Source organism: Cavia porcellus, unplaced genomic scaffold, assembly GCF_034190915.1.
Source record: "Cavia porcellus strain 051 isolate PalLab524CR breed Dunkin Hartley unplaced genomic scaffold, mCavPor4.1 scaffold_27, whole genome shotgun sequence".
NCBI lineage: Eukaryota > Metazoa > Chordata > Mammalia > Rodentia > Caviidae > Cavia > Cavia porcellus.
In genome coordinates, this window is record NW_026947510.1 from 48,166,891 (window position 1) to 48,182,619 (window position 15,729).

At 35.3% G+C, this 15,729-nt stretch overlaps 1 protein-coding gene across 21 annotated transcripts in view; it reads right to left on the minus strand.

The window, feature by feature from the left end:
- Nucleotides 1-15,729, minus strand: part of Sox5 (SRY-box transcription factor 5) — a 921,295-nt gene that overhangs the window by 121,911 nt on the left and 783,655 nt on the right. For 17 of the 21 annotated variants that reach the window (XM_063238388.1, XM_063238384.1, XM_063238383.1 and 14 more), the window contains one exon: nt 6,898-7,021. In XM_063238388.1, the coding sequence (XP_063094458.1) occupies nt 6,898-7,021 (124 nt within the window). The remainder of the gene's footprint in view (nt 1-6,897; nt 7,022-15,729) is intronic. The other 4 variants (XM_063238393.1, XM_063238377.1, XM_063238379.1 and 1 more) reach the window with 1 other exon arrangement.

A 15,729-nucleotide genomic window follows, 5' to 3' on the forward strand; every position in this document is an offset into this window, starting at 1 on the left:
CTGCACCCTCCTATGGCAGCTCAAACATGACCCTGGAAGTCTAAGGGTTAGGTTTGACTGGCAAGTGCATATGGTGATACCACATTTTGAGGTCTCTTGGCTGATTGCACACAGTGCCATTAGCTACTCTTTTCTTGTGACACATCTACATTAGCAAGGCGGAGAATAGTGTCGGAAAGAGATGATTAAGCTGAATCGGCTTTGGATTTAAAATAAATGACATCCCTTTACTTTCAATTGTTAAAAAGAAAATAAGAGAATATAAATGCTACATATAAGTGTGATTTAATAAAATTTTAGGAATAGATCAAAGAAGGGGCTTTTGACTTTTGTTTGTGTCTATGAGGGTGTTGGATTCAACACTGGTCACTGACAGAGAACATTTCTCACCTCATAGAGTTATGATGTTTAAAATCAATTAAGTGACTATGCTTTTTAAAGAGTGAAATATGGTACAGACTGTTACTTTTGTACCAAGTTTTAATACTGTGACTGTCACATTTTTCTTCTTTGTGATGAATCTTGAGAAAATTATTAAGTTCATCTTTTATGAAAAAAATATTTTATTGACCTAGAAATATTTCTCAGAGGAGAACTGGATGATGGCTGACACCATGTTCACTTCTCTTTGTTTTATAATCGTTTCATACTTCTAAGATGCTAATCAAACTCATTCAATTTGGAGCTTAATGACTAGTCATTCAGTAGTGAAAGCAATTCATTGCAAGTATAAACAATTCCAAAGCTCTGCAGCTAAGTCTCAAAGTCATTGGTTTACAAGATTTGGGGAGGGAAGAGAAGTAGGGTAAAGAGTTGGTCTCAAAAATTCTAACATAATGCACACATTTGAAGATACGATTAGATCCTCTTTCATCTGCCAGTCTATGTGATCTTGACAACACCTGGTCCCAATTTTGCCACTTTGGCAATAGCACACCATGTCAATGGTTTATAGCTTGTGACTTGGTGATTGAGTACTAATTGTCAAGGACCTTCATGTCAGCTGACAAGCTGACTCAGTTAAATCAGAAATTAGCATGCAGTCTCCTAATATGCCAGCCCCATGCACCTTACACCAGAAATATTTAATCGAACCCACATGATACCCCGATTAAGTAATGAAACATGTGACATTAACTAAACAGGGACACGTCAGCAAATTTGTCTGAGAAAGTTTATGGTGTTTAACTCCTAAACATTAATTTTATTGTGGTGTATGACGAACTAATTAACTGAGAGTTTCTTTTTTTATTGAAAGCGGAAATATAGCACTGTTCAGAAAACTGAGGAAGAGTAAATACAGCATATTTTAAGTTTATTAAGCTTGGCTCATCGACTTCTATTTATTTAAGCTAGTCTCATAAGACAATTAAATACTTCAATCAGTAAATTTATATGGATATTTTATTTAGCTCATTTCTGAAACATGAATCAATGTGTTAAAATGCAGGATGAGTATATGAATATATTTCTAATTTCACACAGCCAAAAGAGTGACTACATTTTCTAAAAATCATATAATTTTTCCAAAATGAGCTCTGATAAATAGACAAGTGGAAAACGGTAACAGAAAAGTTCCAAATTTGGTGATTACAATGAAAATGGCTAAGGTTAAAGTTGTATCAAATCAAGTAAGTGTTTCCATTAGCACTGCACTGTTCTTTTGCAAACAGTTATTACTTTCATCAGTCAGAGGAAGCCTCATTTAGGTGTGCAGACAGAACCTGATCCTGGATAAGATATGCAGAACAATGAAATGCTGAGCATGGTTTTATAACCCTTGAAAAATCAAGATCAGTGTTTTTCTGACACTTTGTTATCTTATATATTTATCACCCATAAGTAACCTTATAAAATAGGTACTGTTTATTATTTCATTTATTAAGTAAAATGAATTTTTAGCCCATTTCACGTATGCAGCAACTTAAGTGCAATAACTTTCATAAGAACAATCAAAATAACAGAATGGGGTAAAGCTTCCAAGTCTCTCATCTGAAGTAGCACTTAGTTTTAGCTACTTATTTTTAAGATTTTGCTTTATTACATCAAAACAAAACAAAAAAGCCCAACAAAACTGGGTGCTCTAAATCACTCAGATAGAAGAATCAATTAGTATAGACAAAATGAAGTGGCTGATTATCTAATATTGTACATAGTCTTATAAGTGCAAAATAAATTCTGCTGTTCTGTGGTTGGCAATATGACAGGTGAATGACAATAACCTCCAGGTTAAAAAAAATCACAATAATTTTAAGACTAATATACACTGGAGTAAACTGAAAATTCTCAAATTTCCTTGGAGTAAGGCACTATTAGAGGCTCAGTGATTTTTTATGGCATCTTAGAACAAAAGAAACATGCCAGCACTCAAGTTTATTATGTAGGATATTTCAAACTACTTAACTGTGATACTGTACATGGTAGCCCACTGATTCCTCTGTATTTTCTTTTAAATTTTACAGTATCCCATGTGCCTCTAAGAATTAGCTCCAACAATCTGGGAACACTGGCACACGAGCTGGGAACTGTGGCGCCAGCCATGTGCCCATCAATTGGGAGAGACTCTGTCTATAGCTATCAGATACATTCAGTTTGACACCTTGGGCTAAACTATCAAACGAGCTCTTTTACAACTGTTTATTTTATACTACATATAGAAAATGGACTATTTTATTAGATCTTGACCTTCCCAAAAATTTACATTTTATTACCACATAAAATGTCTCCCTGTCAAAAGTTGTACATCTACTGTAACTATAACAATTATATGAATGGCAATTTTACACCCAAACAGAAAACACAAGAGAAGAGGGTTGTGGTCACTGGGAGGAAAAGCACTTACACCTCTCATTTCTTTTTCTAAAATATGTGCTATGAGTTACCAGTCAGCGACCTGAGCATGGACTCTGAGGAAGTTGTGAGCTGCAGGGAAGACCATCCTGGGAGACAGAAAAGTGGTACTGACAAAATTTACGATTGTCAACCATCCTATGTAAGAAGCTTCTTTCAAGCCTAAAATATCAGTTTAACATGAAGAAGCACAGTCAAAATTATTTTTCTCTTTATACAGCAGAATTTATCTAAAATGAGCAAACATGACACTGGTATATTCCCTGCAATATAAAATTCTTTTGCACATGTCAAAAACACATAAGTTTTATTTCAAAAATAAGAATGTGACACAAGTTTCCCAGCTCACAGAGAGAAATCTTTGGCTAACTGGTTAGGATTCTACTCCAACAGATGCAAATGGATTGTGTCCTTGGATTCTTTAGCCATGTGAAATACATTTCTAGCAATTCACATCCACCTCTAGCTTTACTACAATTTAGGAACCTTGCTTAATTAGTTGTTGAGACTTATTTAAAGGGTTTTCAAGATCGTTTTTGGACTAAAGTGAGCAAGGCATCCACAAATATAATTCAAAATTGGAGCTGTTAACTACATGTTATGAAAATACGTGGGCTTCTGTATCATAACCTAGTTAATAGTTTTAATACAAATGGACAAGTTAAAAATATGTATTATTCAGCCAGATTTTCCCTCTGGAATGAACTGATCTCAGAATGCAGTTGACTAGTTAACCAGAGTTTTTACATAATTATTTTCAAATTCTGTACATATACATAGAGAGTATTTGATTCATTAATAATGATGTTTTACTTTCTCAGAAGTGTGCATTTTAAGATTTTTAAGAAATAAGTAGCAAAAGCAGTAACTACATATGGATCCAAGAAGCTTGGTTTTTTGTGCTTAATCCGATTTATGCCAAATTCCTGAACAGAATTTGTGTTTCCAGTATTAACACTTCAGTATTTATAAATTGGTTAAAAATTGTTCTGCGTTAGAGTGGACTACAGAATTATTTGAAGCTTCCTTCCTATGTAGCTCGTCACAAGCTCTGTAGCCTGTGTGCTGCTGTTAGTTTATTCCTGTGATGTTAAATGGTGCTCATTCTAGCAGGGAGGACAGGCCCAACAGCTACGCTTTTGGACATCACCACTGCACTATCATGTCATACAATGTGGTGTTTTCTACATTATATTTCTTATAGGAAAAATATTTCTATGTCCAATTTAAAGCATCTTTTTCTGAAAATTAGACATTCTGAGTGAAACTACAATGGTTAGGTCCTCCACTTGTGTTTTATTATTTTTTACTACAAACACTTAAAGTTTCATTTTTAGTCCCAGAGATTTTTTGTTTAATTTGTCAAGATACATAGTCTCTAGGGCACATAGGAAAATTTACCATTAGTATGCTGTATGCATGAGCCAATGAAAAGTATCTAGAGTTTGGATATAGTGTATCTTAGTATATCTTTCACATACACTTGAGAATAAATCAAGATGGAATGCTCAGCCTTTTCCACTGAAGACCATGTATTATCACTCTAATAAAAGCAACTGCCATCCAGAAATATCAGACTGGCAGTCATGGAAGGGAATGAAATGGGGATTTTCATGGAAGAGAAGGGATGGTGAGATGTAGTGTGATTAGAGGAGAACTGTTTGGACTACTTATCACGTCTGCCCAGATTCACATTTAAACTGACTCAAAGTGCCAAAGTGCAGTGCTTTCTGTTGCTACTGGCTTCTGCTTCGTTCTAGAGTACGGCATGATGCCAGTTCCCAGCTTGCCAACGGCATTAACGACTTTATTCTATTTTATTTCCAAGGTTACAAAAATGGTGTCATTTATAATTTTAAGCACGGAAGGCATGAATATCAAATGGTTAATATACTAACAGTTTTAGAAAGGGAAAATGTCTCCATGCCATATTATATTAACACTGCACAAATTTAGTAAGCCAGTTCTGTCAAATGGGAACGTTCCTGACCCTTCCAGACCTGCATTTATGCTGTTGTTCTCACTCAATGTGGTTTTCACTTCAGCACAATATCTGCTAATGGAACTTATTTCTGCAGTTGCTTAAAAAACTTTTTTTTGAAAAGAGAAATAGTCTATATGTATACATTGCAGGTGCAGTCTAAGCAACTAACCATTTTTAAGTGTCTTTTCTTTTGCATTTTAGTAACCAAGGTTACCAAAAACATATTGGCAACATGTGTTTCATGTGAAAAGTAATTCCTTAAAAAATAGAAACAAAGGCAAAAAACTATTTGATGACTAAAAACTTAAAATCCAAAGTAGCAATAGAATTTAGAGTTATATAGTTAGAATTTTAAAAATTTAGATTAAATGTAAAATGTAGTATGTCCGGATGAATGATTATCCTAAAGTTAGGATATAATATTAAATGAATAAATTAAGAATTCAGTGTGAGAACACTATTTTAACACACAGGAAATCAAAGTTAAGAGAAGGATTTGTAAAAGTAGCAGTGGCACATGGCTGTAATCCCACCACTTAGGAGGCTGAGGCAGGAGGATTCCTGCAAGTTTAAGGCCAGCCTGAGCTACAAAGTGATTTCAAGGCCAGCCAGAACTACATAGTGAAACCCTGTCTCAAATATATATATATATAATACATAAAAAATATATATAACAAAGTAGCATTCAAGCACAAATTTTTGTAGACCAGCTTTTATTTGAATACTAGTTTTACAACCTAGTCATCTAAAATGACTTTGTATGCTTTAAAAATAATACCCCATTTCTTCATTATGAGAAAGGTTTAAAGACTATAAATATGTATCAAATCCCACATATGAAAATTCAAATAGAAACCACATGACAGAAAACTCAGAATTGATTTCCAGTAATGTTGGACAGTTTCTCAAGTGCAACAGCATAGCAAGATGTTAATGGGGCAATTTATTAACATATATATGGAGCGGGACTTCAATAACATTTGAGGAATAATATTCAACATAAGTATGTAAAATGGTAATATTTCACTAATTTTTTCAATGGAGTTCTACTTCTGTCAATGAAAATACTTAAAAAAAATATTTTTCTATATTCCCTCTTGCCCAGTAATGAGATTTTAAAATATTTAGTTTAGAAATCTGGTCCCTCTTTGGAATATCATTTACAGTTGAATACAGTTGGCAATCTGGCCATTTAAAATTTTTTAAAATAAGTACTTTGCTTTTGAAACTAGCACTGTCCAATTCAGATAGGACAGAAAGATTTTAAAAAGGCATAAAGTCAGAGGGGTCAAAAGTTGACACATTCTATTAAGGGATATCATGGTGTAACCTATAAATTTGTGCTAAAATGGATTGCTTGTAAAGAATGTCCATTGATCCATTTAAAAATTATAGATTGTTGTAGTAGAAATTTAAATATAGTAATGAACAAGATAGAATTAACAAACACTTCATAAGGTTTACTACAATTAAAATGAAAGAGAAACATAGAATCAAAGGAATCACGGGAAAGCGACCTAGCACAGGCCAGGTAATCACTCCCTTATGTGATCTGAAAGAAGTTTGGGGTTCCAGAGAAAGTAAATACTGACAATGTGAGCCCAGAAAGAGGGTGGCTTGATCTAAGAACTAAAAGACAGGTGAGAAACGTGGCTGTGATTATAAAGAGGTGACAAATGCCAGGGCCAACTAATTCACATAAGGAATTTGAGTTTATGTTTCTGAGCAATGAAAAGCTATTGAAAAAATATTACCATCATTTCTATACAACAATAAAACGAACCCACAATTACAATCATATTTTAAGGATACACTGGAAATAGAAGAGAGGAAAGTGAATTATAAAGTGCAAATGCTGGGTTAGAAGCACAGAAACAATCTAAGCTCTTATAAATACCAACATAAATCCTTTGCTGCATGTTCTGTGTGTTTCCCCTTTAAAATAACAGTGCTGAAAAGCTGTACATGTCATCTCATTTCTCGGTGCAGCCTATCATGTAAGATTGCCCAAACTAAAGCCATTCCCTCCTCCCACTTCCAGATTAAAAGTCAGCAGTACTTACTACATCCAGCCTTATAGCTGAAGCCTGGAGGAAGGAGGAATCCTTGCTGGGCCGCTGCAGCCAGCGTCCGTTGATCAGGAGGAAATACGGGAATCATTAATGGCGGCAGCTGACCTTGGACCTGCTGAACGTGATAGAGCGAATCAAAGAGAAGAAGTTTTGGGGCTCCATGCTTCCCACCCCCCTTTCTTTTATGAGAAAAGAAAAGCATTCCTTCACTTTAACACGCTGGCACACACAAGCTTGCCAGAGCACTGGGCCTGAAGCAATGCCTTAAGGTTCCTTTGGCAGGAGAACCAGAAGATTCCACAGCTGAAGGGCTCACCCTCCATCCTGATGGATCTTTTCCCTTCACAGGGACACAGATGATATGTGTACAAGGCTTTTTGGTGTTTTACTACTTTAATGATTTAAAAATTGTTACCTCATAGAATGAACTGAAATCCAATAAGCAACGCTTGTTAAGACTAAAACTTTTTTATAAAATAAAAACTAAAACTGCATCATTTTTTGTTACTCTATTATCTGTCTATCTGTCTATCTATCTATCACATGTGCGCCACACATAATGACCACTTTCATCATAAGGAATTTATACCTGCACATAATACATATTAATTCTTTTTTTCTCATTCTCCTTTCCTCCCTTCAACTCTTCTCTTCCCCATTGAAAAAGCCTTTGTTTCCATTCTCTCCCTTCCATTCTTTTTTAAATGTATTTTCCCTTTCTGTCGTTCCCTTCTTCCCGCTTTGTTCCCCTTCCCATTTGAATGATCTTCCTTCCCCAAATGCATCATTTTACATATAAATCCTTCTTCATTATTTGGGGGTAAATTCTCATGTTCACACGTGAATTTTTAAAATTTCTGAATAACAGACCTGGAAGACAATTTAGAAAACAACTAAAACTCTTCACTTTCTTCAGGAAAGAAGTAACTAGTGTCAAGAAAAGAGCAGATATTCCCATGGTCGTAGAATTACACATTGGTCTAAACCCACTGCCTTGAACCCTACTAAAGATGCTTGTCATACACTTCTTTTTGAAACTTGATATACATGACTTCTGTCTGGGTTGCCATCACTGAAATATGCTCTAATTTGCTGATATCATTGTGAAGGTACTGAGCTCACATATATTAAAAATACACCAGCAGAATGGAAATCACTGTCTTCTTTGAACTACAGAAGAATGTCAGATACATAACCTAATGTACTTATTTCTGCAGCTATGTCATACAATGGGCTAACACAGAAGTTATCATTAACTAAAATATCTATGCTTTTTTCAAACTGATTTTCAATTAGATCTCCCTGGTGAACATAAGTATTGGTTAGTATCTGTCACTATGGATGAAATTTTTGAGTCATATTAAAAATCACATATCTGGGGGCTGGGGATTTAGCTCAGCGGCATAAGCACCTGCCTTGCAAGCAGGCAGTTGTGAGTTTGATCTCCAGTACCGATAAAAAGGAAAAAGACAAAAAAAAAAAAAAATCACATATCTGACACTTTATTCTCCTTCCCTAACACCGCCAAGTATTGATTAAGTTGTTTGGAAAATGTTTAATGAGTATTTTGTGTAAGAAACTGACCAAGGTATCAGTGAACGAGAACACAAAGATTCCACACCCAGGAAGTTTTGATTATTGCAGAATCTTGGTGAAAAATAAATAAACCAAACATACAAAGATAATTACAAATTCATCCAGACAGGTATCCTAGCCATGCCTCTGTTTAGTTTTCAGACTGGTTTTCTTACTGGCATTATACATTCTGAGTGTTCTTATGATTCTAATAGTACTCGTCAGCTGTCATGCTAAAAGTCTACATTCAGTTTTTCTTTTTTCTTTTTTTACAGTAAATGTCTGAGTTGTTTCTGGATCTTAATTGGTGAGAGTGTTTGTAGAAGTATGGAGACTATGTGAGAAAGGAGAATAAGCAAGGAGGGAAGGAGAGACAGAGACGACAGGAGTGAGAGACCCATGTTCACCAGTGATTTCAAACTGGGAAGAACTTCTTTTGACAGAAGAGTTTTAAACCCTTTTCATCAGAGTGAAACTACAAAAAAATGACAACCAGGGTAACAAAAAGACACTATCTTAAGGTTAGAGCTGGTTCATGTACCACTAAACCCAACATTTTTGGGAGCAAAATTGAAAAAAAAAAAAAAAAAGAAAGAAAGAAACCTTATGGAGAAACCAATTGATTAAAGTCTTGAAGATCAGTAAATGCACATGGAGCAAATATGTAACAAGTGGCCTAAAACACTAGCTAAACATCGTAAGATAAAATCACATGCAAGCTAGTTCAATGGATGGGAGGATGCAGACCAGAGTAACCATAAAGGAAAGAACAGCAAACTGGTTTACATTGGTTAAGAGTTGTTACAGCTGCCTATTTTATGTAGTGCTACTGAAGTTGATACATTTAATAAGAGCATTTTGGAATAAAGAAGAAAACATAACCTCCACAGGGCTTACCACAGGCAACCGCATTACAGAGACCTTAAAATTTAAGAAAAATAATGCTGTGAATTGCAGGGACAAGATGTTCCTGTTTCAGGGCAATTCTCAAACTCTACACCGGAACCATGGAGCAACCCTTGAGAAATCCCTATGCCAGATTCCCCAAACCAATGAAAATGTGGATCTCTAGGTGTGAGGTCTAGCTATCCGTCTTTTTAAAAGCTCCCCTGATAATTTCAGTGTGCTTCCTGATTTGAGAAATAGATTTTTTAAAAACTGTTTTCAGTTAATGTCAATAACCTTTGTCCCTCACAAAGCACCTTTAGGTATACAAGTAGGAGAAAGGAAGCTTCTCCATGACTGTTTTAGGTTCTGGTTCACACAAGAGAGTTAGAGGTGTTAAGTTATATTCTTCATAAGAGTCTTCCTAAATACAGCCTTAGATCTGTGTTTCCTATGTGACTCTTGTTTAAAAATGTCCAATGGCTTTTCTTTCCAGTGCATCTTTCCAGATGTTCTGGCTGCCTCCTTCACATATCCTGTGCTCCTGATGAACCATGAAGCACTGCTCTTCCATTCTTTCATATGTTCAACAGTATTTCCTTCTATTTTAACTGATGAATTCTCTTTTACTTTTCTTCCTGGAAAATCTTTATTCAAGCTCCAATGACACACACAAACGTCTTTGTCACTGGGACACTTATATGCTTCTGTTTTTAGGCCAAAAGAACTAACACTTCTTTTAATATCTATTGCTTTGAATAATAATTACTTGCACAGCATTGAGTCTCGCCTAGGACCCTATCTAGCAAAAAAATTGTAACTTATTTCTTATTATATGTTTAGAGCTCCTATGTGGCAACAAATCATAAAGAAGCTAAAGGCAGATGTGATATAATGTCAACTTAGTGAGAGGTTGAGACAGGAAGAATGCAAGTTTGTGCCCAATCTTGGCAACTTAACAAAATTCTGTCTCAAAATTAAAAATAATTAAGAAATAATTATTGGAGACGTAGATCTGTGTGAAGGTCCTAAATCAATTCCCATTACACAGGTGTAGGGAGACGTGGGAGGTGATTGCCTGGATGAATTACACAGTTCCGTCATCTTAGTTACATCTTCATGCACCAACTTCAAAGTCAAAACAAAGCCTGTGGACAACTATGTTATCTAATTACCAGAAAGCAATTTACTTTCACCAGAATAGTGCAGCAGATATAGAACTAGGTACTTTATGTTCTTACCACCAAATCACGGCTAAATGTTTATATAGTATGATGTATCTATGATTTTGAGAACAATGTATTCACAAAGAAACATAAAAAGAAACAAATTTATTACACACCTGTAATTTACAGATACACCATTCTGTTCTAGTATGAAGAGGTTTTTAATCACCATATCTTTGTACTAATTTTGAATAATGTGTAAAGGTGAGAATACTATCATTATCATTTTCTTTTTAACATATTATCTGGATGTTTAAATTTATTTTTCATGTTAATTATAGAGTATGGAATGGATATTTAAAAACATTAGCCTGGTGTCTTGATGGCCAAGCGGGTTATATCTTCCAGTTTTTTCTAGTTTTTATCTCGTTCTGTATTGGTAAAGTTTCCTGTTGCTATGACAAATGACCTGCCGCACACAAATTAAAGGAAAAGAGATTTATTTTAGTTTACAGTTTCAGAGGTTTCAGTGTATGGTAGGCTGGATTGAAGAAAATAATCTCATGGTGGAAGAATGTGGAGGGCTGACGCTGCTCACTCCCTGGCACCCAAGAAACAATGAAGATACAGTCATGCCACTGTGACCCACTTCCCTCCAGCCAGTCAGGTAGACTAGTAAGATTAAGCAGCACAGTTTCACATTAACTCTTGCAGTTTTCTTAGTAACAGGATTTCTGAGATTTTCTCTTTTAGTATTATTGCTATTGTATAGGGAATTTGTTTCTTAGTTTTATTATTTATCTACTGTGTACATTAGAATCCTGTGAATGGCAGTTTTTTCAGTTACTTTAATACTTTACTCCTTAAAATACCAAAAAAGTATAAACTGCAATGAATTCTGGGTCTTGTATTAAATCTGTACATTCTACACTCATGCTATTATGGATTAAATTTTTGATATGTTCAGTACTATAATTTGTTTTAGTGTCTAAATTTTTCAAAAAACAGTATGGAAAGAATAATATAGTTTAAAATAAAGAAAGACAAATGATCTGAGACAACATAGGCATTGCGATGATAAGGAAATAAGATGCAGCATGGCCAAATAAACTGCTCAAGGCCCCATATTTAGGTAAAAGCACAGTTAATGTATATCTCCTGATTTATAATCTAGCGCTCCCTCCTCCACACAGTGTGAAATTCCTCTTGAAGAATTAAAAGAGGAACTACTAAAAAAAAAAGAACTAAAACAGAAAATTAACCTGATCTCATGCTTCCAAAAATGAGGTTTCTTTGCAATATCACAGGACACATTATAAAGTACTATACTAGAAATATTAGAATAAAATAAATAATAAAACAAATATGACCCAAAATCTGTGGTTAACTCTTCTATACAACTACAAACATCTTTGAATACAGTAGATCCTCAGTGTTTACGGATTTTTCACTTGAAAATTTGCCTATTTGATATAACTTACTCATACTCAAATATCGAGACTTGTGGTATTTTTGTAACTATTCACAGCCCTGCACAGGAGTAGTAAAAAGATTTGTTGAGTGTGTTTTGTGCTTGAAATGCTTCTATATCTAACACCTATTGTTCCTACACACCAGACATTTGTGACATGCAAAAAACAGATATATTAGATAAACTCCATTCAGAAGGAGTTATAGCACTATAATGTGTGAGCTCCATATTACCAAATTCATAATAAATTTTGAGCAAGGTATCTTTAAGCAGAAATATACATTAAAACAAGGTTACATAGTTAGGAGTTGAAGAAACTACAGTTAGATAAGACACTCATTTGAACCTAACTCTATTTACACTAGGAACAAATATTCAGTAATAGCTAATTTAGTATTCAAGGCAATATGACTATAACTGGTATAAGCAATAAGCAATGACAATTATTACTATATCACAAATAATATTTAGCTTACTGGCACTAAAACTCACTATCATTGGGAGAAAAGGACACATTAGATCAAAATAAAGCTTTAGTGGGAAAATTATAAAACCAACTAGTTACAGGGTCAGGAACTCACTCTACAACTTTTTTGGTAAGTTTTGAGTATCTCTAAATTGTCATCAATAGTAAATGCTTTCTTTTATTTAATGCACAAAATTTCTGCTACACTTCTAATTAATGTTTTAAATGTGTGACATTTTAATTAAGTTTGAAAAACACTTTTGTCACAAAATTTTGGTCTTTAATGGGGCATGTTATTCACGAATTAGAACAAATCATAACAAATTGACTAGGCCATTTTCTATATTTTTAAACTTTAAAATGAAATATTATGCCTTAATACTTTTTACTTATTTATTTTGGTACCAGGAATTGAGCTCAGGACCTAGCTCTTGCCATGGTCCTGAAGGCTTTTTCTACTTCTATGGCATGATACTACATATTCTTAGTCTCTAAAATGTTATGAATGTAACACAAACTACATCATCATACTTAAGAAACAGTAAATATTTATTAATTATTCAGTTCAATATTTCTTAATGTAAACATCCTATCATGAAGGTATTCTTTTGCTTCCTGAAATTAATGCATTATGTATAGACTTAAGATTATTAATCTATAATAATTAATATTAATATTACTTATAATTAATGTTAATATTAATCTGGGTTCCAGTTACATGGCTGTATTTATCAATGTATTCATTTAATTGATGTTCACTAGGCAGAGCATGCGCTTTGGGTAGCTAGGGATTAAAAATGAAAGCATAGTCATTGCTGCTCTCTAAGAGCTCTGAGTCCTGGTGGGATAAATAGGTATATGATTTCAACAGCACGCTGCCATTAATTCAACAGTGAAGACTTGCATAGTGCATTGTGGAAGCACTGGAGAGAGATCTCTAATGGTCAGAGGTAAAGGAGGACCTTATGTAGGTGGTTGCAATAAGTACAGGGAGCGAATGGATAAACCACTGAGCCAAACGGAGGGGATACATGAACAGAATTTTAAACAGGGGGAGAGGTGAGCAAAGAGGCAAGAAAAACGTCACATGAATCCCATGAGGACGACACTCCTAGCAGTCTGCAAAAGCAAAAAAGTTAAGACAGAACTAGAAAACAGAAGTCTGCCTATTTGATGAGTCAGGGTATCAGGTTAAGAAAGTCAAGAGTTTCCATGTAAGTGCCAGAGATCCACAAGGAATCAGGGAAGGTAGGATTCAGAGAAGAGAGCTGACAGGTCCAGCATAGAAAGTAGACAGGAAGCTAATAGAAGCTCGGTCAGTACGTAGCATAGGTAGAGTGAGAAAAAAGTGAAGAAATAGGAAAAAATTACAATCATAGGTGAAGAAAAATATAGAATGAAAAATAGTATCTAGTTTATGTTATTCCACTCATCGTGAACCTGCTAATGGGTACAGAGGCATGTTTTATAGGTAAGGAGATGAGAATGTGAAGGAAACTAGAGAAGGCACAGAAATAGCCAAGCACACATCCCAAAGTGAGATTGGGGTGGAAAAAAGCAGTTGGGCAAAAGGGAGGAAGTTTTGGGTGTCCACTGATAAGATGAAAGGGAAAATAAACCGTAGACAGTTAGTCAGAAAATACCAAGATCTCAGGTGCGGCAACATGAAGTTTAAGGCTGTTCTAATTTCTGTTTCTCTGACACTTCCCAAAGGTTCCTAGTCATTCTGGTGGAATCAGAAAAGGTAAATTCCAGAATTCAAGTTAGAAAAGAAAAGTTTGGGGGATTTCAGTGAGGATGGGTTATGTGGAAATCAAAGCTTTTGATTACCAGTGGGCTTTGGGCTTTGAACAGGAAGAAAAGCCTGGCAAGTGTCAGTAGCATGGAGACAATACAGGAGGTACATTGCTGGAGGGGCTCCATGTCTCAAGAAGCAGGTCATAGGAGGACAAGAGCTTGGGGGCAGCTCAATGGTGCAAAGGGACAGCTGGAGATTTGTTTACGTAAACCAAAATCCTGATCAAAAGCTCCACGGTTTAAATCAGCACAATTACAAACAAGCTGTAATATCTGAAACTTTTTCAAATGTTCCTCAAGAGTTTAGTCCAATGAGTATTATAGTGTTCAGGCACACAGCATCCTTAGGGATAAGTTCACCTACGACTGAAATTCAGCCACCTTCGGTGGGGAGCACAGCAGCTGTTTAGAAGCACACAGCAATACTACACAGCAGTTTCTGAGAAAACGCGGAATATGATATCCAAATGAGATTACAAGAGGGATTTAGGTAGGCAGAATGTAATTACCCAAACCAGAGTCACCAGGATAACGAAGCTGACTTTCCACCTTCACCAGGAAGCGGCATGTGATACTCGTGACCACTAACAGTGTATGACTTTTCATTTTGTATAAAAGAAAGTTGATTTGTCAGTTTTCTTAATGCAATGGTCTTTCAAAAATTAAAAATAAAGCAGTCAGTTTATCTGTCAATTAATACACTAGGAAGACTAAAGGAAGCCTCACGAGGGATACGGGAACATAAAAACGCTGTGAAAATTGCAATGCCTCCTTCTCACATCCCAACAGTCACACTGGAGTTGTATCACCTCTAATTTCATTCGATTCAAGACAAAGACAAAGTAGCCATATTCTTTTAGAACAAAAATGAACAGCCATGTGGATTTTTTACATAGTACTCTTCTTCGGCAAAAAGCCACAGAACTTTTTTTTTTTTTTTTTTAAATCGTTTCCAAGGATGAAAGTGACTTTGCCAAGCAAAGTGGCTTCAAAACAGGACTCAAAAATACTAATAGAAAGACAGATGGTTCTACTAAGAGCTTGGCTGCCAACATGAAAAAAAAAAAAAAAAAGAATGTAGGAAAAAAAAAAGAGTGATGCTATTGAAGCTGACTGCAAAGTTATTTGATGACTACAAATACTTGTGTCCCATCGCAAGTGCTAACTCTGCCTCCAGGGCTGATATAGCCAAACTACTAACTTCCCCACATCCGATCCCCCTGTATTCCCACCCCTCCTAAATAAAACCTGTCAGTGCCAAGCCCCGCAAAACAGCAGAAGCATGCTCTTGATTCTGACTGACTGCTCTGCAGAAGCAAAATATTGCATTGAAGAACTCCTATTTAGGAACAGACCCAAAGGGAAAATTGCTTTTCTTTTCAAAACTGCCTGTCACATTTTCTTTTTCTAATTCCCCTTTTCCTCCTCCTCCCTGTCACCAAAGGGCCCTTGGGCTCTATGAG